General features: G+C 46.5%; 1 protein-coding gene across 1 annotated transcript in view; it reads right to left on the reverse strand.

Moving 5' to 3' along the window:
• Positions 1-15,947: 15,947 nt before the first annotated feature.
• Positions 15,948-25,594, reverse strand: part of ANXA2 (annexin A2) — a 34,448-nt gene continuing 24,801 nt past the window's right edge. The window contains exons 8-13 of the mRNA XM_055002232.1: positions 24,708-24,767; positions 23,178-23,271; positions 21,334-21,429; positions 19,607-19,665; positions 18,420-18,542; positions 15,948-16,326 (exon numbers count right to left, since the gene is read on the reverse strand). Of these exons, the coding sequence (XP_054858207.1) occupies positions 16,267-16,326; positions 18,420-18,542; positions 19,607-19,665; positions 21,334-21,429; positions 23,178-23,271; positions 24,708-24,767 (492 nt within the window). The 3' untranslated portion in view covers positions 15,948-16,266. The remainder of the gene's footprint in view (positions 16,327-18,419; positions 18,543-19,606; positions 19,666-21,333; positions 21,430-23,177; positions 23,272-24,707; positions 24,768-25,594) is intronic.

Raw genomic sequence — 25,594 nt, forward strand, 5'->3', positions numbered from 1 at the left:
CCAGCCAATTGATGGAGCTGCATCTGGTCTGGCTTCCAAAGGGAAGACAGTTACCCCAACCCCCTTAGAAAGGCTGCAGGCGAGAAGTTATGATTAAAGCAATTAAGAGACCTCTTGAGGACAGGAAACCTTACAAAACAATTTTACAAAGCTGGACAGCCCCACCTGCCCGCCTCTTTGAGAACAGTTTGGCAAAGTTCCCTTGCTCACAGTCCTAAATTGCATGGGGGACAGATGTTTCAGGAAAAGGAAGCCTCGTGTGTACCTGCCTTGCCCAAATATTTTGCAGCAACAAAGACTGGAGACCAAACAGGTTTTCCACACTAAGTACGATGACCACAGAACCAGAGAGTGTGTGTTTGCAGCCGACAGAAAAGGGCCTGCAGAAGGCTCCAGGTTCAGCCACCGAGATCTCCCCTTCAAGACTTTGCAGACTGAGAAAGACCTTCAAGTGGCAGAGGGTCGCCGGCAGAGAAGACAATATGGAGCCCGAGGGACCAGCCGCTGTATAAGGCACCGGTGTTCACTCTTTAATGCCAGTCAGTGTCTCCCGGAGCCCTGCCCTGCCCTGGCCTCCCATTGGGCTAGGTGGAAGTGGATGCAGGCAGAATGTGGTCCTGGAGGACGTCTTCTTCTTGCCAATGTCTTTACCCTCTCTGGCAGCCCTTCAGCGTCTTCAGGGGTCACCAATTGAGAAGTTTCTTGAAAGCAGTCTAGGGTATGATTGGGTGGAGAGACCTTACGGAGAAGCTGAGCCGGTCTGGACCCGATTTGTGCCTGGATAAAGAACCCTTTTCTGGACAGCTTGAACACCTCATTGAGCAGAAGGAGGGGGGATATAAATGTGCCTGTAGAGAAGGAAGCCATGGCACGTTCCAGAAAGGGAGGCTCAAACTCCAGTCCTGTTGGGATTCGCTCCCCTTAAAACAGCTACTGCCTCCATTTAAATGTCTGCTTTCACCACAACACCTCCAGACTCCAGATCACAAGCCTGCTTAGAGCAGACAGACCTCGGCTAGCTGAGTCCATTTATTTTTATTTACTTTATTTATACACCACTTTTCCCCCCAATGGGAACTTAAGGTGGCTTACATAACCCTCCTCTCCTGCATTTTATCCCCACAACTACTCTTTCCCCCAGAAAACCTTCATGGCAGAGCAGGGAATCGAACCTGGGTTGCCCAGATCCTAGTCCAACGCTCTAACTGCTACACCACTCTGGCTCTATAGTTCATCTACTTCCACCGCTGATAAGTTGGAAGACTGTGCTCCCAATGCCCAAAGGACTCTGTTGTGCAACCAGGTGGCAACCCAGAGAAAGCGTCTAGAGCACTCCTCAGCAGAGTTTGTTTCTTGTTATCTAATTGTTTGATTTCTACTCCAGCCAGCAGGAACAGAAAGGAGGATGTGCTATTTATTTGGTGGCGCTTCTATCTCCTCTGGTCGAAGGCCATTTAGAAGAGGCCTTGGACCCAAGCAAAGCTCTCACTGTGTGGCTGGCTCCCTTTTTCACCAGGCTTGCTCCCAAGACCTCTGTCGCCTGGCCCACATGCTCTGTCCAACTGTCCTCCTTTCCCCCAGGACATTTTCTGCTGCCCCGAGTTGGAACGGGATGGAAACCAAGTCGTGGCAGATCAGATGTGACCGTGTCTATTTTTCTGTCCTCTCCTTCCTCCAAAGAGCTCAGGGCAGCACGCAAGAGTCCCCCTTCCCTGTTTTATCCTGTCTAGAGCCTTCCTCAAAACAGGAACCCCTTGTGGAGTTGTTAGCTTGTGAACGGGGTGGGGGGCAGGTACCTGTCTTTTGACTTTATTCTGTAAAAGGTTATAATAGCATGGGGAAGGGAGTGGTTTTGATTTAAGAAAGCATCCATGGGTGAAAGTTAAGCTCCCCTTTCTCTTCCACACACAGGCCGTTTCCACACGTCTTACCTGCCTGCAGAACGTCGTGCAAAAGACCCGGAAGACAGCGTCTTCTCGCGTGAAATTGCGGCAGGAAGACGCTGTTATCCGGGAATTTTTTTGTGAAATTGCGTCTTCCTGGTACGATTTCGTGCGAGAAGATGCTGTCTTCCAGGTCTTTCGCGAGATATTGCGCAGGCAGGTAAGACGTGCGGAAACGGCCACAGTTTTGAACCGAATCGAGTCCTTGTGCAGTTACTGAACGGGAGCACCCTTAGGCAGTTAATTGGTAAAATCTGCTCAGTTGCTTTGACAATCTCACATTCAAGATTTCCTTCCCAGTGAACGGATAAGTAAGAAGAAAATGGGACAGGAGGCCCCAGATGAGAGCTGACCCCCAAACCTTCAGTGAAGCCGGCAGCATATCCCTTACTAGAAAAGCGTATGTCTCCTAGCCAAGAAGGTTCCGAGACAACACAAGCCCAAATGCACCTGTAAATCTTTTAATTTCCTGGCTAATGAATCCGCAGGCCTCCCTTTCCTTCCTAGTGCATGCCCTGGCAGAGGTTCTGGATTGCGAGAGGGAGCGCCCCCCCCCCAGTGCCATTTGCAAGCAGCTTGTAATCAACGGCACCCACTTGTCGGGTTACTTCACATATTAAAATGTTTAAACATAATAAACAGCAGCAGAAAATTGACTTGTTTTATCCGTGCTTTCGCTAAGCACAACTGGATTACTGGCAGATTGGAAGTAATTAATTATAAGCTTCTGGGTGACATGTGGCATAACAGACTCATTAATAGAAATGTTGCGTTTGGGCAGGATTCTCCCCCACCACCATTTTTAAAGACTTGGTTGTCATGAATTCAGGAGAATTCATGGGATGTTCTGAAAGACTTTACCTTTGGTGCTTTCTTATATAATAATAATAATAATGGCATTCGATTTATATACCGCCCTTCAGGACAACTTTATGCCCACTCAGAGCAGTTTACAAAGTATGTCATTATTATCCCCACAACAACAAACACCCTGTGAGGTGGGTGGGGCTGAGAGAGCTCTGGAAGAACTGTGACTAGCCCAAGGTCACCCAGGTGGCTTCAAGTGGAGGAGTGGGGAATCAAACCCAGCTCTCCAGATTAGAGTCCCACACTCTTAACCACTATACCAAACTGGCTCTCCTATCAAGGAGGCCGCTTAAAAAGGAAAAGAGGGCCCTTTCTCACCAATTCAAGGGCAGCAATTTTTGGAGCCAAGCTGATAATTCTCTGTGCAAAAGAACTGATTTAGCTGAAATTATTTGCACATTTGGATCCTCCAGAGTTGTCCAATAGCACCTATAAGACTAACAAAATTTGTGGTAGGGCAGGAGCTTTCGTGAGTCACAGCTCACTACTTCAGATACTAGTTAAACTAGTGGCTGTGGCCGCTTTGTACAAGCCCTGCCGAAGTTAGGAACAGGAACTTGCAAACAAATTGTATGGCCTTCTCTCCCTGATCAAAATGTAGATGAGTGGGACTCTGTACAGCGCCATCCAGACTGGTGCCTAGCAGGGCAACTGCCTGGCCTAATCCAGCCACCTCGGAGAGAGCGCTTGGTGCATCACCCTCACTTGATGGATTCCATCCACAGGTGGCTGCCCTCAAATCTGAAACAGGTTTTTAATAACGTTCCCAATTACGTTTCTAATTCAGCTCTTCTGACGTTATGATCCTCGAGACCCCCAAAATATATGACTCGCCAAATCATTACCAAGACACAAATGTTGTTGAACTTCTGATGAACCTCGCACCTAGCGAGTGCTCCCGTAGCCATTAATACACTTAATCTGCCAAGCCATTAATTAAAATGCTCTAAAATACTCACACCCTGCAATCAAAACAACTCTGAGAAACAGCAAAAGCCCCTCATTTTGCATGGAAAAGTACCTGCATCAGCTTTGGAAACAAATTTTTAGCTCCGCTAATTGTAAAAGGTTCTGTATTAAACTCCCAATTCAATGTGCTTTTTTCCTTTCTCCCGAGAAAATTACTGGGAAAGAGGGCAATTAGACTAACTAAAAAGAGGACTGTTTTGAGCTAATAGCAGGTTTGAGGTTCCACCAAGAGGAATGGTCTTATTTTGCATCTTGACTCTCTGGTGAAAAAGAGCGTTGCTAGTGACCCTGGAAAGAAATGAAGGATGGACACTGGTGGGGAACTCATTGGTTAGGAGGGGCATTAGTCTTCAGCAAAAAATTTAGGGCCCTATTTGGAGCCAGTTTGGTGTAGTGGTTAAGAGTGGCAGGACTCTAATCTGGAGAGCCGGGTTTGATTCCCCACTCCTCCGCTTGAAGCCAGCCGGGTGACCTTGGGTCAGTCACAGCTCTCTCAGCGCTCTCTCAGCCACATCCACCTCACAGGGTGATTGTCGTGAGGATAATAATGACACACTTTGTACACCACTCTGAACGGGCATTAAGTTGTCCTGAATAGTGGTATATAAATTTGAATGTTGTTGTTGCTGTTATTATTATTACAATAAAAGAAGAATTACTCCCAGACTCATCTCTTGCAGCCCAAAATGGGATGGGTTCTCTCGCATCAATGGAATAAAATCCGGCTTGTTCACCATCTTGGCTGGAGGCCTCGGCTTCCCAGAACACAAGGACTTTGTAGCGTATCAAAAACAGACAGAGACCAGATGCTGCCTCAAGAAATATTCACTCTGGGGAGGGAGAGGAAAGGAAAGGTTGCTGGAGGTGAAAACAATATCGGTTGGGGTTCGCCAACTCCGGCTTGGGACATTCCTGGAGATTTAGGGGGTGGTGCCTATGGGGGGCAGAGTTTGGAGACACGGGGGTGGGGGGTGGGCAATGTAGATGTGATGCCACAGACTCTGTCTGCTGACACAGTCATTTCCTCCGGGGAACTGATCACTCTGTTCTAGAGAGCAGTAGCAATTCTGGGAGAACAACAGCCCCTACCAGGAAGTTGGCCGTCTTGATATCTATCCATCCTTCAAGGATCTCAGGTTGGTGGATTTTTGTCCTCACAACAACCCTACAAGGTAGGTTAAGAGAATGTGGCCATTCCCAATGTCAGGTTCTGCCAAGGGCGCTGCCCAGTGAGATGCCAGCCTGCCTGACTTCTGCCTTAAAGGACCTTCAGGGAATATGTGGGATCCCGCTCTGTGGAAGGAGGGGGAGGTATACCTCACCCTCACAGTCCACTCGCAGGTCCCCTCAACCTGACCTTGTCCCGGCAGCCTTCCATGACAGCGGCCCCCATCCCGCTGTCAGCCTTACTCTCCTGCCGCCTCCCGCCTTGCCACTACGCACACGCACTCTCTCGCTCTCCTCCCCTCCATCACACTCCTTACACAATCCACCACGCCCTGTGGGTGGACTTCCCTTATATCCCCATTCCAGGCTCCACCTGCCAGGCCACACTCCTCTTTTGCCTCCTAGCATTGGCCTGGGCTGCCTCAAGCAGTTGCACCTGGGGCAGCTCGTTGGGCTGTGTTGGACAGCTACAGGTGTGCTCTCTTGGCTGGCTGCCAAGCCTCCTCTGCTCCAGCTTCCAGCAGCCCCAGCTGGTCTCTATTACCCCCTTCCTCCCTGCTTGCAGCTTGGGGCGTGGCTCTGTGCTGCTTCTGCTGTCCTACAGGTAAGGTAGCTGTGTGCTGCTTCTGCTGTCCTGCCGGAAAGGTAGCTGTCTGACTGGCTGTCTCTATTTCTTGTGCCTTCTCCCTCTGCCCTGGCCCCCTCCTGGCTGTCCTTACTTCCCCTGGCAGGATTCTTAGCCTCCCACTAGAGGGTGGGACTGGTTGGCTTCCACCGGCTCCTTCTGACCCTCTGTGGCTTGGGTGCTTTTTTCTCTCCCTTGGGTCCTGGCTGGTTCTGGCCCTGGGGGTCTGTTGGGGCAACTGGGCAGCTGTTTCCCGGTTGTCTCCTATCCCCTTCTCCTGGCAAGTCTGGGGGCTGAGCCACATGCTCCAGACACCCAATGCCACTCACTGATCCTTGTGACGGAGGGGTGGCGATCTGAACCCATGCCTTCCAGGGCACACTCCAACACTCTAACCATTAGGAAACACTGTTTTTCACTGTCCTATGACCTTCCACTGAAGCTGGCAAGGCTGAACTTGTGTACACACCAAGTATCTATTATTTATTTGATTTGATTTCGATTCCGGTCTCCCCGCAAGCGGGCTCAGAGCAGATCCCATGACGTCTTCCCTCTCCTTTAGCAACCCAAACCTCCTCCGCACCCAGGCCAAAGGCTCTTCTCTGCTCGCTGCCTTCATTTTCCCTACAAAAAGATTGTCCCCCATTGGCTCCTGCCCTGGGTGCATTACTTAAAAGGGCCCTAATTTTTTTCCCCAGAACTTTATTCTTGCCTTGGAGCTGGTTGTACAGCCGCAGCTCAATCACACTGCTGGACTTTCCCTCTTAGGACAGGCAGTGAGGGACACCAACACAGACGCTGAAAAGGGGGAGGAAATATTGCAGGAGACAATCACCCTCCCCCAGTAATTCCTCATCCCGCCCCCCCGCCCCCCCGTTCTCATCATATAATAAAGCAAACTAGAAACACAATATAATAAAACATCTACCTCTTGACGGCGTGTTGCCATGGGGCACTGGAACACTTTAGTGCAGAAGGGACCCCCAATTTGAGCAGAGAACAAGAATGACTAAGTTGGGGGGGGACTGAAGGGAGAGAGAGATGGGAGCACTTGTGGGTTGGAGGCAATAAGGATCCCCAGAATATTATAATAATAATATCACATTTGATTTATATACCGCCCTTCAGGACAAGTTAACACCCACTCAGAGCGGTTTACAAAGTATGTCATTATTATCCCCACAACAAAACACCCTGTGAGGTGGGTGGGGCTGGGAGAGCTCTGAGAGAGCTGTGACTAGCCCAAGGTCTCCCAGCCGGCTTCAAGCGGAGGAGTGGGGAATCAAACCTGGTTCTCCGGATTAGAGTCCTGCTGCTCTTAACCACAACACCAAACTGGCTCTCCAGTTTGCAGGTCTTCACATCTCCCAGTGCATAAAACTCGGCTTTTCTCCAGCAAAACAACAAGAATTTGTTTTATTCTGACAGAGCCTTCTAAATAACAGTGTTGTCATTAAACATCTGGCTTCTTCTGCGCAGGCCAGGCCTCCAATGAGGAAAGTGTGTTTATCATTCTAATTTAAAAATGCCGCACATTAATATGCTGATTTTTATCATGTTTGCCTTAACCTGTTTGGAGAAATTACGACTACAAATATCTTGTACACGGCCCCTCCAAACTATCAGCTTGAACAAACAACATAAGAGTTGATACAGCCTCACACAGCTGATTAGAGCTACTTCAGAGGCAGGCCGCGATTAGCGCCTTGGCTGGGAGCCATCTCTCCTGCCTTCCCACATAAACAAAGCCGCCTGCTTTGCAGTTCTGGTCCCCAGCGAATAGACCCACCTACACGATTACTAGGGAAGCCGATGGAGGAGGACAGATGGCCCCATCCACAAAACAGCCTCCGCTTTTTCCAGAGCAGCTCCGGCATGTGTTTCCTTGGGCTCCCAGAAGCAGGCACTCTATAAACCTGGCACCACAAAAGAGGAATGTAAATGGGGGGGGGGGCATCCATTATTTACGGATCAACGGTGCCAAGCCCGGGGAGGGCATGGGCAGATGAGTTCTCTCCCTCTCCTCTCCTGCTGTGTGGTGGTATGCTGAAGGGGGGGATGAAGGGGGAAATCCTCGCCTGTGGCTGAAGGGTATGGCTCAGTTGCTGGCTGGGCTCATCTGACAGACATGGGGGACCACAAGCGTTATCAGCATGGGCGCTCTCGGCTTCCACATCCAGCACTCTCTCACAACATCACTTTGGACCTTGGACCCATTACTGCAGCGTTGCCAAGTGCCACGTGGGGCCTTGAAATCTGCCAGAATTATAATAAGTGATCTCCAGACCACATAGGTTACTTTCCCCTGTGTAAAATGGCTGTTTCGGAGTGTGGACTTCATGGCATTATACCCCTCGGGGGTCTCTCCTGTCCCCAAAATCTGCCCCCCAGGCCCCAAATCTCCAGGAATTCCCCCACCCAGAATTGCCAGCCCTGCACAACAGCTTCACTAGGACTAGATTGGTCAGGAATGGGTTGCTGTTCATTTTGTTAGGAGACCAAGAGGAAGACTTGCTGATGCACTGGGTCCTCCATCAATTTAGTGACTTCAGGGATTTCCATGGCTTCTTCCATGAATTTTCTATTTCAGTTTTTAAAAAATCTCCTAAAATTAAGCCCACTTTCTAAAGTGGTACTTAATACATGCCCAAAGTTTTGGTCATACCCAGTTTGATTTCTGCCCCCACCCCATTTGAACAGAAAATCTGTCCAATGCCAGAAAGCAAACTGATTTGGAAAGTTTTCTCCATTTCAGAAGTGGTTTGTTAAATAGCATTTTTGGGGAGGGACAGCTGCTGTGTAAGAAACACAACTGCAATGCTGTCATACGGCCCTCTTTACTGATGTAATCATAAAAGCAATTTTGCATCCCAAAATGCTTGCTGTTCCTCATAAACCTGCCAAGTGTCAAATTCCTAGCTTACTGCATTCCACAACAGTTTTTATTTAAAATATCTTTAGCTGGCTTTTTTCTTGAATGAACTGGAACCTGAAGAAGGGTACAATAAAAGTAGAATCAGAAATTACGAGAATAGAATAGACATCTACTCTTTCCCTTTACTTTCCTAAACTGAACCTGCTCCGGCTGGCATGCAGAAGGTGCCAAGTTTAATTACTGGCATCTCCAGTTAAAAGGAAATCGCTGACGTGGAAGATCTCTACCTGGTACCCTGGAGAGGGGCTGGCAGTCTAAGAGAGCAATTCTGACCTCGATGGACCAATGAAGGCAGGTTCAGAATTATTGTTACTCTTGCACTCCTAGGTTTATTTTAACTCAATACTCATAGGAGCGAGTGCTTTCTCAAGACGGTTTTGTCAAGAAATGAATGAAAACTGTTCAGTCCAGTTCAGGTTTCACTTGGCTGTTCCGTTGAAAAAGTCAGTAAACGGAGCCCTGAAGCAATGGGTTTTAGTTATGAAGGAAGTTCACTGCATCCAGTATGCTATAACTTCGGTTTTAACCACAGCCCCGAAGTATTGTGAGGAAAGTCAAATACCTTGCAGTAAATTTGTAACATCCTTTTCATTGATACTGTTTAATTAAAGTGGATTATACTCTAAATCCGCAAAGAAGCTAATCCCACTTGCTTCTTCCTAGTCCTTTAAGAGGACAGATGTCTAGACACAACACGAAACATGGCAAAATCCTTTAGGACATTCAAGATGCTCACAATTCATTCTGATGGGGGCGGGCAGTGAGTGTATCACCATATTAATTTTTTCAGCCAATCAACCCCATAGTGGGAATGAATAAGGTGGAATTTTTTCAAAGTGTTCCAGCTCATATTAGAGAGACTGACACATCCTATGTCAGCTGATTAACCAACTTCATTGTGGCATAAGCTTTCGAGAACCACAGCTCTCTTCATCAAATGCATGCATCTGACTAAGAGAGCTGTGGTTCTCAAAAGCTTATGCTGCAATAAAGTGGGTTAGTCTTAAAGGTGCTTCTGGACTCTACTATATTGCAAGTTACAGACTAACACAGCTAACTCTTCTGGATCTATGCCAGATGAGTGTTCCTGATCTAACCACTACACCAAACTGAGACCCGGTTGGGTGTAGTGGTTAAGAGCATGGGACTCTACTCTGGAGAGCCAGGTTTGATTCCCCACTCCTCCGCTTGAAGCCAGCTGGGTGACCTTGGGTCAGTCACAGCTCTCTCAGAGCTCTCTCAGCCCCACCCACCCCACAGGGTGTTTGTTGTGGGGATAATAATGACATACTTTGTAAACCACTCTGAGTGGGTGTTAAGTTGTCCTGAAGGGCGGTATATAAATCTAATGTTATTAAATTATTATGTTATTTGAGAAAGATTCCTAAAAGTGGTAGAGTTAGAGTTTGTGCAAATGGCTAGCTAGAGATTAACTGGACTTGGTTAAACATTGTGTATCATTCGACTTATTAATTTATTAAAACATTTAGATCCCGCTAAAGGCAGCTAAAAAAAGTCTCTTCCATCTTTTTGCCAGAATGTGGGCCCACAAGCCAATGAACAAAATCATGCAACACATTCGTAGTTCACGAGAACGACCAATCGCCATGTTTGATATCCCTTCCTAGTCTAACCAAACACACTTTCCGTTATCCCCTTCTAGGAACATGTTTTTTATTTAAAAAATGTATGCCCTGCCTGTCAGAAAATCTACCAAAGCAGCTTAACATTGTAAAAACAACAGTTTAAACCCACAAAATTCAGAAAAAACAGGAAAACTGCAGGCGTGAGAACAGTAACAGATAAAACCCTTACTAAAAGTGGAGTAAGACAGCCGCATATTAAAACCAGCCTCAAGGAGAGCTACTGTATTGCACCCTCAGCATTTAAAAGAATTCAAAATTTCAGGCTCAGACTACAGAGGGTTAACCTGTTGCCATCAGAGGAATCCAAAAGAAGACGGTTTTAGTAAAAGCCCTGAAACTTAACGCCTGAGACTGGGCATATATCTTGGGAGGTGGGGGGGGGGGAGAGTTCCCGTGTCTCAGTGCTACCACCAAGAAGGCCTTGTGCTAATGAGCTCAAGGCCCAACAGTGGTGGGACACGTGGTAGGACTTACTTAGGATAGCAGAATAAGTGGACAGGTTTATTGCAATCCTGGGGATATCTTTGCCCCAAACCATTCAGGGCTTAAAAGGTACTGAGCAATGAAACATACCATAAGCCAAGGACACAGAAGCAAAACTGGTACAATGTGATTGGAGTAGCTCATGCCAGGAAATAAGCAGACAGTTGGCATTTCTGAATGATTTAAATTTTTAAGCATTTTTCAGAAGGCTGTCCCATGTGCATCGTTCTAGTTTGACTGGGTGGGAAGTCACCAGAGCATGGGTGAAGCAGCCAAATCACATCTCTCCAGCCTGAGTTGGCAAAAAGTTCTCCTGATTCTTGGCCAGGAACCCTGCTGGGTTAAGGAAAGGCAATATGGCACACTTTTAAAAAATCCTGCTGATGATACCTCTGATCAAACACGTATTGCAGGTTTTTGAGCCCAAACAAACCCGCTAATTCCTGTTTACCAGAGATGTATGACCAACCTTTGTGCTCTGGTGAAAAGCAACAATAATGGAATCTCTCAAGCCCAATGATGTTCCATGAGGGAACTGGGAGAGAAAAGCTGGTTTACATGTTCCCATGTCCCCACTCCCAGTTACTTTCCTGCTCCTCCTTAGGGACTTGTGGCCTTTGTGTGCCTTTTATTTAAACCTTGCACAAGTTTTCCATCTACAGAGGAAAACACCTGTACGTGTGAAATCAGTCTGACCTCTTGCATCTACTTCTCTTGGTTCTTTGTATCAGCACAGCAGTTGCTTTTTCGGACAGAAAAATGTCTCAATGACTATCCCTTTTTTTAAAAAAAATCATTCTTCTTACCTGACATGTGAACTGTAATTCAGGTTGTTCTCAATAAAACACATGTTGCTTACAGTGGAGAAAGAGCTGAAAAGAGAATTTTTTCCCCTTTCCCTTGTTTAAAATATTTGAACCCTGTGCTTTGGCATGGGCTGATTTTTGAAATATTTTGCAAAGCACTATTTTAAATCCTAGTGGAAACATTAATGCTGTATCATCCCTTATAGCACACCCATTCTTTTCTGTAATTTTAGTTTATAAGCTATTAAAGCAGCACCTCGATTATAAATAGAAATAACTAATAGTAGAAGGGCTGTCTGGTGATTGAGGATTCTTAGCAAGTTACAGGTCTGGCATTTACTTGACTCATTAAAAGAAGAAATTCTAGCAAGAAGGTATTTTTTAAAGAAGACCATTTATTACAGACGACGGTTCCTTGTGGATCAAATTTGCTCGCCATTTTTAAGAAACACATTCGCGGAGGTGAATCCAGATTGTGTTCTACAAAACTGCTTCACGAAAAGGCTTGCATTTTTAACCCCTCTTGGAATCTCTGCACCAGTTTAATTAAAAACCTATAATGAATGGAAACCACTCCCATTATGCTTTCAGTCTCAGTAACACGAAGTGTGAATATACAATCAACAATGCACTTCCCCTGTGTGTCTGAATTGCACACCACTCCCTGCTCCAATACAAGTTCAGGTTTGATCTGTTGCAGATTTTGATCAATTGCTAAATTTTTAATTTTAATTATACTTTATTTAAAGCCCAGCTTTCTCACTGAGTCTCAAGGCAGTTTACACCATCTTTAAAAAAAAGCCTCAGACTTAAAAGGTTATCCCCCTCAAGTTTTGGTGTAGTGGTTAAGAGCGTGGGACTCTAATCTGGAGAGCCGGGTTTGATTCCCCACTCCTCCACGAAGCCAGCTGGGTGACCTTGGGCGAGTCACAGTTCTCTGGAGCTCTCTCAGCCCCACCCACCTCACAGGGTGATTGTGGTGGGGTAATAATAAAACTTTGTAAACCACTCTGAGTGGGCATTAAGTTGTCCTGAAGGGCGGTATATAAATCGAATGTTATTATTATTAATGTTATTATTATTAAATGTTTGCAATAGAAAACACTTTTCAGAGAATGCCACTGCAGGACAATATATATTAGGCAACTACTGAATAAATCTGTTAATTGTGGGTGACTACAGTTAATGTGATTCAGTTAACCAAAATGGAGATCAAAATTAGCCCTATTTGGTAGTAAAAACATGGGGGAAATATAAAGCAGTATCTGATCAAACAACTTTGCTGTTTTAGAATACATTTGCTCCCCAATCTTCTTGCTGGATTGTGCACGATATATTTGTAACCAAGCCACTTCAGTTTCACCCTGTTGCATGAATGAATTCTGGCCAAAGGATTCCCACACATTATATAATCTTGTTGAACAAGATATTTAAAACCCAATTTTTGCTGCTGTACCTTCCAATAGCAAGGAATAGCAAAAAAGAACTTAATTGTGCACCATTGTAATGGCCACGCTTTAAACTGTTTAATACGCCCCAAGCTTTTCACAGCAATTCTAAACATGCTTTTCCTTACATATGGAGGCCGCTTAATTTCAGAGAGGATGTGGGGGGGGGGGGCATTTAATCCTAGATGGCTGGAGAGAAGACTACTGAGAAGGGTGATTCTTCCCCTCCCAAAGAAATGGATATTACAGTTAATCTATTTCCCCCCATTATTTTGGTTTAAAGACCCGTCCACACAGGACATCCTAAATATTATATTAAGATGATAAAACCTTTTTACTTCTTTGTGGTAAAGGATCATTTATTTAGGGAACAATCGTTACTGAAATGTGTAGCTGCCAATTTAAATATTGGTAATTTTTGAGGGATTATAAACTGCATCCATAAATGTTAATTGTTAATATAGTTATATATCTATATTTATAAAGAGAATTTACAGAGAGAGCGCTTTTGCCTAAACGAGCACAAGAGAGTAAAATTAAGTCATGAAATTTGGTCCTACCAAATTTAGGAGCCAAGATAGTCACGACCAGTAATGCAATCCTGTGTGTGCTTGAAGTAAGTCTTATTGAGTACACTGAGATTTATTTTTCAGCAAGCCTTGCAATGTGCTTTGCAGATTAGCTTGTTTCTCTATTTTTCCAACATGAAAAACATGCTTTCCTGTTTTCAGTGGGACTTTGTCATAACTAACTTTAGCCGGTGTTTTAAGTTCAGGGCTGAACATGTCAGGTCTTTGGATACTTAAAAATTGCCTTATATTGTGGGCTTTGTGTGGCCAGCCTGCTAATTTGCTCTTCACAGGCTGCAATGCAGACCCATTCAAAACAGTGGGGGTTTCACCATTCACTTCACCAGGGGTTTGCAATGCACCCCATGACAAAGAATGTGTAAATTTTAACTTCTAAAATTGTGAGGTGTGTGTTTTCTCCGAGCATTGCTCCTTCAGAACCCACCCACCATACATTTGGTCTTGTTTTCACCTCGTGTTAACCTGCTTTTTCCCTTTCAGTCTTCTTACATGGTCAAATATAACTTTGCTTGCAAACATTACATGCAATTACAGTCATGAAACCTCCACAAGATGATGCCACGGCTAAGCAGGCAGGCTTTACCTCCATTTTCCCCGACACTAAATGCACAACCTGGACATAAACAACTCACTCGACCTAATTAAACGAATTCTTCCTCTGTATTAAAAATTTAAAAGTGCTCCCCGAGTGTAAACAAGTCATTTTGAAAGGGAAGAAAAGAAACCCTAATGCCCACAAATAATTGGAAATCTTTCCTTTAGCCAAGCCGCTTTCCTAAGGCAGAGGCCCATAAATTATTCTAATTCTTCTCCTATCCGTAAAGGGATATTCAAAAAAAGCAAGGCGTATTTAACTATTTGTGATTAAGTCCTGGCTGTATTTATTTTAACACTTAATGGTAGTAATGCATTTTGGATTTTTTGCAGGCATGGCAAGGAAACACTCGCTTTATCGGGTAAGAGAGGAAAATTCCCACAAGCAGTCCCAGGGCGACTTGTGGGAGCTGACTTAGGTAGCAAGATTTTGGGTAGCAGCAGAGAGGCCGATCCAGTCCCCCACACAGGGGGAGCTACTGCAGAAGCTCCGTTCTGCAATTCCATCAATTTTTTGGCAGTTCCATCAAATTCACTGAGGCTTACATAGAAGTCTGTTGCTATGTGTGCATTACTGATCTCTGGCGCCAAAATATCTTGGGCCGCTCCCTGCCCCTCCAGTTATGTAGGTGGAGGAGAAAACCCACTTGTTTCCTTCCTAAATTTTGGCCACCATTTACCAGTTGCTTAAAATGATCTTTACAGAATCTCTTTTGGCTTTTCAGGTGACTGCAGCCCCATCTCCTGTAACCTGGCTGGGCTTCAGACCTACAGATGACCTGGGATTGGTGGTTACATACTCTTCCCGAGTGTGGCGGCTCGGGTTTGCAATGGAAGGAGCGTGTGTGTAAAAACGAAAGGATGAAACAAAGGTTTCCTGACATGATTCTTTGGAGGAGGTTAGTGCAGGGTAGGAAGATGTAAATGTTTGCTTGAGTGTCGTGACGATTCCGAGTATGAAAAAGTTGTACGGCTTGCTTCGGATGCCCTCTAGTGGGACACAGCCCTCTCTGCAACTTTTTGAGCTGGTGTTTTGTGGGAGTCTGCAAGGGCTGTCCATCATACTGCAAATGTCCGAGGACTTCTGCCCACATTTGCCACCTAGCTAGGTTTTTAAAGCAAGGTGGGGATGGAGCCATGGCTTGGTGGCTTGGCGTGCAGAAGGTTCAATCCGTGGCCTCTCTCATGGAAAGGATCAGGTAGCAGGTGAAAGACCTCGGCCTGAGACCTCGGAGAGCCGCTGCCAGACCAGTCTGAGCACACAGTACTGCCCTTGACGGACTCAGTAGTAAGTAGCTTCCGGTGTTCAGGCACAGAAAGTAACCTGTTGACCCCTCCACCCTACCATCTTCCAAGCTTTCCGGGTTCTTGGCCAACGCTGCTCTTTCCTTTCCGACACCTTTTGGCCTGTCCTGCTTCTCTCATCACATTAAGAATGAAGTGGCTCAGCCAGTGACAAAATGAAACCTCTCCGTGACAGGAGGGGGCATCACAAAATCCATTTACAGTCCCCTAAAGTACTGCCTTGTTTTGCTTATGAGAGATCTTTTCTCTTTGATTGCATTTCATACTTTGTAATCTGCCTTGAGTCTCACGTGAGTAAGGCAGCTTATAAATGAAATTGTTAATAAAATGCAGCTCCGCTTTGAGTGGGGATTTGAAACCCCATCTTCCAAGCCTGACCTCAAAACTTCACTCACTACATGTCAATTCAGAATGAAAGGGGATGGGCTTGTGTGTGTCACCGGGAGGAAGGATGTGAAAAATAGATGAGGAAGTGGGAAATGCACTAAAATGGCCACGTGCGAATTGGCAGCGATTGCTCTCATACAAAGAACAGTCTTGCCGAAGATCAGGAAAAGACCCGAGAACACTTAAAGTAAAAATTCCACTTTATTTGTCCTTTTGACAGGTACGTAATACAGATGCAGAATCTTTCACAGCACAAGTTTGCCTCTCTCTGGAATGTTAACTTCTTACAGCATCATTATTCCTGCTTAGATTAGCTATTTGGGTAAAAGCCAAGCCACGCATAGCCAAGTTAGGGGACGACATGAAAGCAACGAAGGGTATCGAGTCTTGCAAATGCAGAGAACAGAAGAGTTAGTGTGTCAATGGGACTAGTTCTGCACGAGGAGAAGGAAAGCAGACCACAGATTTCCAGGCAAGAATGGGTCTTCTCTGTCACAGTTTTCAGTCATCTCCTCCGCACAAGTTCAGTAGCGCCCTCTGATAATCTCCCTTTGTGTCTTGCTGCAAGGAAAGCGAGAGACAACAGAAATTATCTTCCAAACCCTTCTGCCCACTTGACATCTTAAAGTACCTCCAAAACGGTGTCAAACTAAAGGTACAAAAATACATAAAACTTTCCTCCCTAGCCTGTTCTGCATCATATTCTGTGCGTTGTTCCAGCAGCAAAGGAGGTAAATTCTTTAATCGTGTTGCAACTTCCAACTCGTCTTCCTGCTTATTTTAAATGCAAAAGTTAAACCTGAATTGAACTGTGTGTGTGTGTGTGTGTGTGTGTGTGAGAGAGAGAGAGAGAGAGAGAGAGATACAGACAGACAGACAAACTCCATACACTAAAAGGTACACTAGATAACCCCTGCTCCCAACAGTGTGAAAAGTACATCATGCTGCAGTGTGGCCAACTGTGAACACCTTCTTGGCGCTGCCTCGGGGGTCACTCTACCTTTTACGAGTTCTCCATGGAGCCAACCCATGCTCCACACAGGCACACAGCAGCTCTGGAATTGGCTTCTTTTTAAAAAAATCTAGAGTGAATGTGGGGCTTGGAAAGTTGCCACCGGGGGAGGGGGAGCTCCTGCCTTTCCCCCGGGCTATTTTCCCCGTGTAAAAACCGTGCAGAGGAGAGAGATTTCCCCATTTCTGCTGCTCCACGTGGAAGTATTGTGTGCACGAGCGACAGCAGGAAGGGGAAAACTCCCCCCGCCCCGGCAGCATTCTGAGCCCCTTTGCACACTTATTTTTTAGAGAAGCCACTCCTTGAGCTGACGTCTGTCTGCGTGGAGCACAGGTTGGCTCCGTGGAGAACTCGTAAAAGAAGTAACGTGTATAGTGACCCTCAGCAAGGCTGTTTTCGAGGGTCAAGTAATAAATTCAGAGTTGTAATTAGAATCAGCGTGGTATAGTAGCTAGTGTTGGACTAGGATTTGGGAGATCTAAGTTTAAATCCATGTAAGTAGCTCAATGGACGCTCTTGGACCAATCACTCACTTTCAGCCTAACCTACACCACCAGATTACAGGAAGATAAAATTGGAGGGCAGAACCCTGAGCTTCTTAGCAGGACGGAGATGTACTAGGGCAGGTAGGCAGTGATAGCACTTCACTGCTGTGTGCAGCTGCCGGGGTGTAAAGTTGGGGCCATCTGCATCCAAAGCCCCCCCAGTCTACCTCTGAGCCACAAAAATGGGAAGCACAAATACTGGATGGGGGATACACTTCTGGGCAGTAGTATATGTGAAAGGGATCTTGGGGTAAGAGTGGACTGTAAACTAAATATGAGCAGTCAGTGTGATGCGGTGGCAAAAAAGGCTATTTCAGTCTTGGGTTGTATCAAAGGGGCCATAGCATTGAAATCGCAGGAGGTCATAGCCCCTCTCTATACTGCCTTGGTCAGGCCACACCTGGAGTATTGTGTGCAGTTCTGGAGGCCTCACTTCAAGAAGGATGTGGCCAAAATCGAGAGGGTGCAGAGGAGAGCGATGAGGATGATCAGGGTCTGGAGACTGAGCCCTACGAGGAAAGGCTGAGGGCCTTGGGAATGTTTAGTTTGGAGAAGAGGAGGTTGAGGGGGGACATGACTGCTCTCTTTAAATATTTGAAAGCCTGTCACTTGGAGGAGGGCAAGGAGCTGTTCCAGTTGGCAGCAGAGGGTAGGACCCGAAGCAATGGGCTAAAACTACATGCACAAAGGTACCGGCTGGATTATTAGGAAAAACTTTTTCATGGTCAGAGTAGTTCAAAGGTGGAATCAGCTGCCTAGGGAGGTGGTGAGCTCCCCTTCACTGGCAGTTTTCAAGAAGAGGCTGGATGAATATTTGTCAGAGATGCTTTAGGCTGATCCTGCACTGGGCAGGGGGTTGGACTAGACGGTCTGTATGGCCCCTTGCAACTCTGTGATTCTATGATCTCTGTAAATCCTTAAGGAAACCCCCAAAGCTGTTTTCTACCTTGCCAGCCCAGTGATACCTCCAAGCCTAGTGGGCAGACTCTTCCCCCAACACCTTTTTATCCTTTAAGGAGATTCCAGGACCAAGCTTGGGGCCTTCTGTGTGCAAAGCCTGCGCCCGGCTGCTGAGCCCCCGCTACCTCCACACTCACCTGGATGAAGTAATAGAGGGACTTTCCATATTTCCTCTTGAATTCACTCTTGATTTTCAGCATATCAACTTCACTGCGGGAAACCATGATCCGGATCAGCACCTTATCCTTGGTTCCTTTGCCCTGAAAGTCAGTTTGTCACATTTATTGTTTGTAATGTTTGAAAATTTTTAGAAGAGTTTTAAAAAACCCAACATCTGCCGGCAATGGATTTGTTCAGCAGCCAGCAAAATAGAAAAGAGTCCAGTAGCACCTTTAAGACTAACCAACTTTCCTGTAGCATAAGCTTTCGAGAACCACAGCTCTCTTCGTCAGATGCATCAACTCTGGAACTACGCAACAGCCAGCTATCCTCTTGAGAGCATTCTCATGTCAGAGGGAGTTTAAACACAAAAAATAGCCCCCTTTGGGTTGTTCCCCGTTTTAGTTCCCAGATGAAAAACCAGGCGAGGTTTCCGGTGCACTGTGCAGTCACAGCATTGGGCTTTAAAAGACCCCAATATATGATGCAAACGCCACGCGAAGGTAAAAGAAAGGAGCGTAGTGCAGACGGAAACAAATTGCCTCCCTGCATCCAAAAAGCTGCCACTCAGTTAAAGAACTTTTCATTCTTCCATCACCTGCTTTTAATCAAGTCATTAATCGATTAACTTTAAAATAAATTAGCAATTCCTAAAGCCTCGAAACCACTGAGTGTCGATTTGCAACCCAACCTCTATGCTACAGCAACTCTAAAAATAATAACTGCACTTATATACCACTCTTCTAGACAGATTAGTGCCCCATTCAGAGCGGTGAATGAAGTCAGTGTTTTTGTTATCCTCACAATACAGCTGGAGAGCTGGCCTGAGAGGAGGGGCTTGTCCCAGGCCACCTACTGAGCTCACGGCTGTCTTGGGAGTGGAACCAGCAGAGTGCAGATTTGCAACCCAAACACTTACCCGCTAGGCTACGGCATGATATCTTAACAAATGTGCGGCTGCAGGCATCCGTTAGCTTAACTAACTAGTGTCCTGGCCAACTAAAAATGCAGCTGATCAGTTCACCAAAGTCTGAATGGGAGAGGCATGAGATAATGGCATGGAAAAGCCCTTGTGAATCTCAGAAGCATTAGAAATCGCCTGCTCGAATGTGTGCAGGAGATCTTCACAGAGAATGGCGTGCTGGCCTGTTTTCAGATACTCTACCTTCATCGAATCGTACAGCCGGTTGGCAAAGTACATCTGCTTGTTGTTAATGCACTGAACTGTGGGGAAGAGGAAAAGAAAGAACAGCGAGGTAAAGATCCACTGTATAAAGTGAAGCCCGGGGGAGGGGGGGGGTGCCCTTGGAAACTTATCTGGGGCGCCTAAATGAGAAGGTCATTGACTGAAAGGTGGCTTGTCTGGTCTTCCCCTGAGATGAACAATGACTGGCAATCTCTCAATTCACACAGGAGCACAAGGCCCAAGAGGCCAGGCCAGGATGCCACATGGACTAGTAACAACAGTCTGCTTACATACCACCCTTCTGGACAGGTTAGTACCACACGCAGAGCGGTGAGCAAAGTGTTATTATTATTTCTACAATACAGCTGGGAAGCAGGGGCCACCTGCAGAACTCATGGCAGTGGTGGGAGTTGAACCAGCAGAGTGCTGGCTCAGAGCCCAGCCACTTAACCACTACGTGACAGTCGCTCCAAGAACTCACAGTACCAGACTAAGAACATGCTGCAGGGCCTTTTACGGGGGCTCCCCAGAAGACGGGTCAAGGTTGGAAGAGGTCCCCTCTAACCTACCGGAGCCCAACTTGCAATAAGGGTTCCAGAACAGGCACAGGGAGCCGGGAGTTGTGGCCCTTCAGGAGAGGAGATGACGGACCCAGGAAGGCCATCTTCTTTCTTACGTGTGTACTCTTATCTTTCCCTGGAAATCTAGGTGGTCTTGAAGGGGCTCCTAGACCTGAATCTTGCTCTTCTACTACAGACCAACATGGCTACCCAACTGAAACTTTCTTCTGTTACGGAACTCAAGGCAGCCGATGCAGGATCACCCCCGGAAGTGGCCAGGTAGCTTGGCAGCAGCAAGTCACTGTATCCTTCTAACCACAGTGCATATTTTACATTCCCGCCTTCCTCTACAGTTCTGCACAGCTGTCTATTCTGCTGCTCCACAGACAAGGGACAAAGCCTCCCCCAGGGCACAAGAGAAGTGGGCATGCTGCAGGTGTCATCCGATCGACACAGTCGCATCACTTGGGCTCTCATGGCATGCTTGCAAAGAGGCAAAAAATCCTGCCTCTCCTCCACTCAAATGGCACCCCGCTGCATCCCACGAATGCCCACTGTGCAGATCCCAACCGATTGTCAACTAATTCCAGGAGGGTAGTCGTGTTGGTCTGTAGTAGAAGAGCCAGATTCAGGTCCAGCAGCACCTTAAAGGCCAACTAGATTTCCAGGGGTTGAGCTTTCGAGAGTCTCAGAGCTCCCTTCGTCAGACACATTCAGAAGGGGACGTATGCAGAGTTTTATCCAGCCAGAAGGTGGGAAGGGTTTTTAAAATAAGGGTCGTTTCAGGTGGGTTGTTGTGTTGGTCTGTAGTAGAAGAGCAAAATTCAGGTCCAGGAGCACCTTAAAGAGCAACTAGACGTCCTGGGCGTGAGCCTTCAAGAGTCAGAGCTCCCTTCGTCAGATTGTCAACTTAGCGTTTCAGTGGAGAAAGTCAATTCCAGGTGTGATCCAACAAGACCCAGGCTTGTGGTGTGTTTTGGATGACAGGTAGCTTTGGCCTTTGTGGGAAAAGCTGCCTCCAGACAACCATCAGCTCTGCACAGAGACCAACAGCTGGCATCTGTCAAACCCACAGCAGGGATAGGTCAGCAACATCTGCCCTCTGCAGGACAGGCATTCAGACAAGCGGCCTCCACGTTTACTTACCAAGATTACAGAATGCGTTTTCCAGATCTCCCTTGACCTCCTTCTTGATGCTCTCCTCCATATCGTAAGGACTGTAGCTCTTGTACCTCTCGAACACTGCAGGGTTAGGAAACAGAAGGACAGAAGGGGACCTTCATTTAGATAGTGCAGTGGTTTCCACAGTGGGCAGTACTGCCCTCTGGGGAGCAATCTGATTAACTCGGGGTGCTAAGAGGCAAGGGGGTGGGTGGCAGGGGGGCTCTGGAGGTGGGCCCCTCCGAGTGTGTTGCCCACTTATTTACAACTGACCAGATCAAAGCCTAGAGCGAAACACCTTTCTAGCTACGAATTTCTGCCTCTGCAAGGTGCTAAAATCTGGCAGAAACTATTGGAACTTTTAGTAAACATGCCACGCCACCAGAGGCCCAGTCAGACCAGTATACCATATTTTGAGAAACTTGTTACCATGTGTGTTTTTGGCTTTGCATTTTTCAAGGTTTCACTGGTACGTAATAGTATTTTAATACTGGGAAACCGGTATTCCTTCATCAAGCCCTCCGTGGCATTAACAGTTTACTGAACAGCAAAGTAGCTACTAGAAGTGGTGTCAAAGATTCTTGCTGAACGACTATCAGACTCTGAAAAGTTGATATCACTGGATTAAGTTCTTCCATTTTGTTGAAATGATTAAACTAAAATGTTTTAATTGGATTTTGAATAAATGTGCAATTAATGGCTACAGTTTTGAATTCTTAGCAGGTTGTGCAAACTGCTATTCTGAATAATGCATTTCACAGGGTAGGGTAGGGTAGGGGTCCCTTTGGATGAGTTTATGGAACCAAGGGGGTGGTGGCCCGCCAAAATTTGGGAACCACTGAGATAGAGAGTGACATACTAACAGAACACAGCGGCCATGGTCATCGAGTGGCACGTCCCAAGAAAGAAAACGAGACTGAACCCCCCCAGGCATCCAGCTGATTTGCAACCACTGCTGGAAGAGCCATAGAAAGAAGCTCTCGACCGTGCCACTGTCTTGGGGGATCCAAGGAGAAGGCTGCCTTTAAACCATTTTCTCCACAGCAATTTGCTATCCTGTCTCGGTCTGAAACCAAGGTCTTCATAAATCCTCACAGGCTCAACTAGACCGTTTCTCTGCAAAGCAGCTTATGAAGCAAGCTCTTGTGAAACCTGGAAGTCCAGGCAGCTGGACGTGGGCCCTGCCTTCAGCCCCCATTTGCGGGCAGCCTGCAAGGGAGCAGGTGCTGCTTCCTCTAGGATGCAGTTCCCACACTGGGCTGGGACAACATGTGGATGATATGACCACGTGAGTGGGTTGAATCGTGTGGCTCTCATCCACGCAATTGCTGCCCAGCTGCAAGGGGAAGGAATGGCAAACACAGAGGGCAACACTGTGTGTGGCAATGCCTCAACAGCTACGTATGAGACTCTGGGGTCCACCAGAGTGAAAAATGAACGACTTGGGCTGAATTTCCCACTCCGCTATGAAGCTCACCGGGTAACCTTGAGCTAGCCACTTTCTCTTGCAGCCTAACCTACCTCACAGGGTTGTCACAATAAATGAAGGTGAAAGGACCGTGTGTGGGCGCTTGGAGGAAGGGTGGACTTTAAAAGGTACTCGTTACGCAGAACATCAACTAATTGCTCTTTTGCCCCTATTTCTTGGCAGACTTTTGTCTGATCTAAATATATGCATTTCCCTTCCAGCGTTCACAATGCCTAAAGGAGAAATCGTTACAAGGGAGTTTATTTATTTCTTAAACTCCCCTCCGCCTCCTCTGCGGGACATCGAATTTATCTCCACAGGATGCAGCCACAGACCCTCACCACGTCATGTTTCAATTTACCTTTCTGGAGGTGGGGAACGCTCCTTTCGGTCATAATGTTGATCCACTTGGGAACGTCTGTTCCCTTCCTCTTAACCCCAGCATCATAGAGATCCTGTGGGTGCAATGAAAAAAACAGGTCTACCTTGGCATCAGAACTGCAGTTCTCAAAATATATTGCAAAGTTCCCTTCTTGACATTGCTGTGCGGTAGTTATGTCTTTCCTTAGCGCCTTTCTCATGACGCCCAAATAACAGTAAATACAATACAAAATAGTAAAGAATCCAGTAGCACCTTTAAGACTAACCAACTTTGTTGTAGCATAAGCTTTCGAGAACCACAGCTCTCTGCATCAGATGCCATGCATGACGAAGAGAGCTGTGGTTCCCGAAAGCTTATGCTACAATAAAGTTGGTTAGTCTTAAAGGGGCTACGGGACTCTTTACTATTTTGCAACTACAGACCAACACGGCTAACTCCTCTGGACATACAATACAAAAATATCCATCAAGGAGGCTGACGGATCATAAGAGTGGAACCTCCAAGTTCAGGGGCTGTATACCCCCGAATACCAGATGCTGGTAATATGCAACAGGGGAAGGGTGTTGCCTCCCGGCCCAGCTTATAGACTTCCTTAAAGCACTTGGCTGGTCACTGCAGGACACAGGAAGCTTGATGAGATGGAGCTCCATTCTGATCCCACAAGGCCGTTCTTGCGTTCTTGTGGGGCAGCAGACCTTTGCAAAGCACAATGAACTGAAGAACAGGGGTGCTCTTATAGTCTTGTGGTGGCTGCACCCTTATATGCAAAAGGATTTAAATGGTCAGAGGCACATCATTCAGCCACCTTGTGAAGGCAGAGTGTTTGGACGGGAAATGTCCCATGTAGGCCACTCGGAGTCATGCGGGAAAAGCAGGCGATACTTTTTTTTGATGGGGTATTATGTATGTCACCCTGTCCTGGATAGCCCAGGGAAGCCCAATCTCATCATATCTTGGAAGCTAAGCAGGGCTGGCCTTGGATGGGAAACCGCCAATGAAGGCCAGGGTCACCATGAAGAGGCAAGCAATGGCAGACCACCTCTGTTAGTCTTTTGTCATGAAAACCCCACCAGGGGTTGCCATAAGTCAGCAATGACTTGATGGTACTTTCCACCATTATGCAGGTCAGCCTCAGAGGCCCTGATAAGGGCAGAAAGGCAGGGTGTAAAATTTGTAAATAAATAAAATCATAAGAATGTAAGAGAAGCCATGTTGGATCAGGCCAATGGCCCATCCAGTCCAACACTCTGTCACACAACAGCCAAAAACCAGGTGTCCTCAGGAGGTCTGGCAGTGGGGAAGGGACACCAGAAGCCCTCCCACTGATTGCCCCCCCCACCAAACACCAAGAATACAGAGCCTCACTGCCCTAGACAGAGAGTTCCATCTATACCTTGTGGCTAAGAGCCACTGATGGACCTCTGCTCCATACGTTAATCCAATCTCCATATGTTTATCCAATTAATACATGAGATAAGAGACTGGTTGTTGCTACCGCGTGTTACTTACCCGAGCATCTTGGTCAATCAGCTCGTAGTCAACCACTGAGTGGTCCTCATTTCTCCTTCCCTTTTTAAAAAAAGAACAAGAACACTAAAGTAAGCATCTGTTTAATATAGAGCCAAGAATACACACAATGCTTTACAAGATTATACCACAGATCTGTGAATTCGGTGGCAGTAACTCCCATTTTTCGGAATGAATATCAGATGGAGACCATGTTCAGTCCTTTCTGCCATCTGTTGCCTGGGTTAGAGCACTCATTTCACACAGTGGCATTTGGTTATTTCTCTCTGCTATTTTAAATATGCTGGTTGGCATGTAAAAAAGGTAAAGGTAGTCCCCTGTGCAAGCACCGAGTCATTACTGACTCATGGGGGGACGTTACATCACATTTTGTTGGCAGACTTTTTACAGGGTGGTTTGCCATTGCCTTCCCCAGTGATCTACACTTTACCCCCAGGAAACTGGGTACTCATTTTACCGACCTCGGAAGGATGGAAGGCTGAGTCAACCTTGAGCCAGCTACCTGAACCAGGCTTCCGCCAGGATCGAACCCAGATCGTGAGCAGAGCTTGGACTGCAGTACTGCCGCTTACCACTCTGCGCCACGGGGCTCTCTAAATTGCCAGTAGGTGGCACTATAACACTGTTTGCATTAGCTGAATTTTATCCTGTAACAAGGAGTACTTCTCATGAAAACAGCCTCTCTCTCCCTCTCTCAGCTTCTATGGTAGTGAGAAAGAGATCACTCCAGGTCTTGGGAAAGGATTTCCTTGAGGAAAGGATGAACTTAAAAAAAAATCCTAATAAATACATTTTAACAGTGGCAGTTCTCAGTCAAGACATCTCAGTGGATCTCTTTAACGTGAGAGAGGTGATGTGCCCAAACCAAG

Source organism: Eublepharis macularius, chromosome 18, assembly GCF_028583425.1.
Source record: "Eublepharis macularius isolate TG4126 chromosome 18, MPM_Emac_v1.0, whole genome shotgun sequence".
In the NCBI taxonomy this organism is placed as follows: domain Eukaryota; kingdom Metazoa; phylum Chordata; class Lepidosauria; order Squamata; family Eublepharidae; genus Eublepharis; species Eublepharis macularius.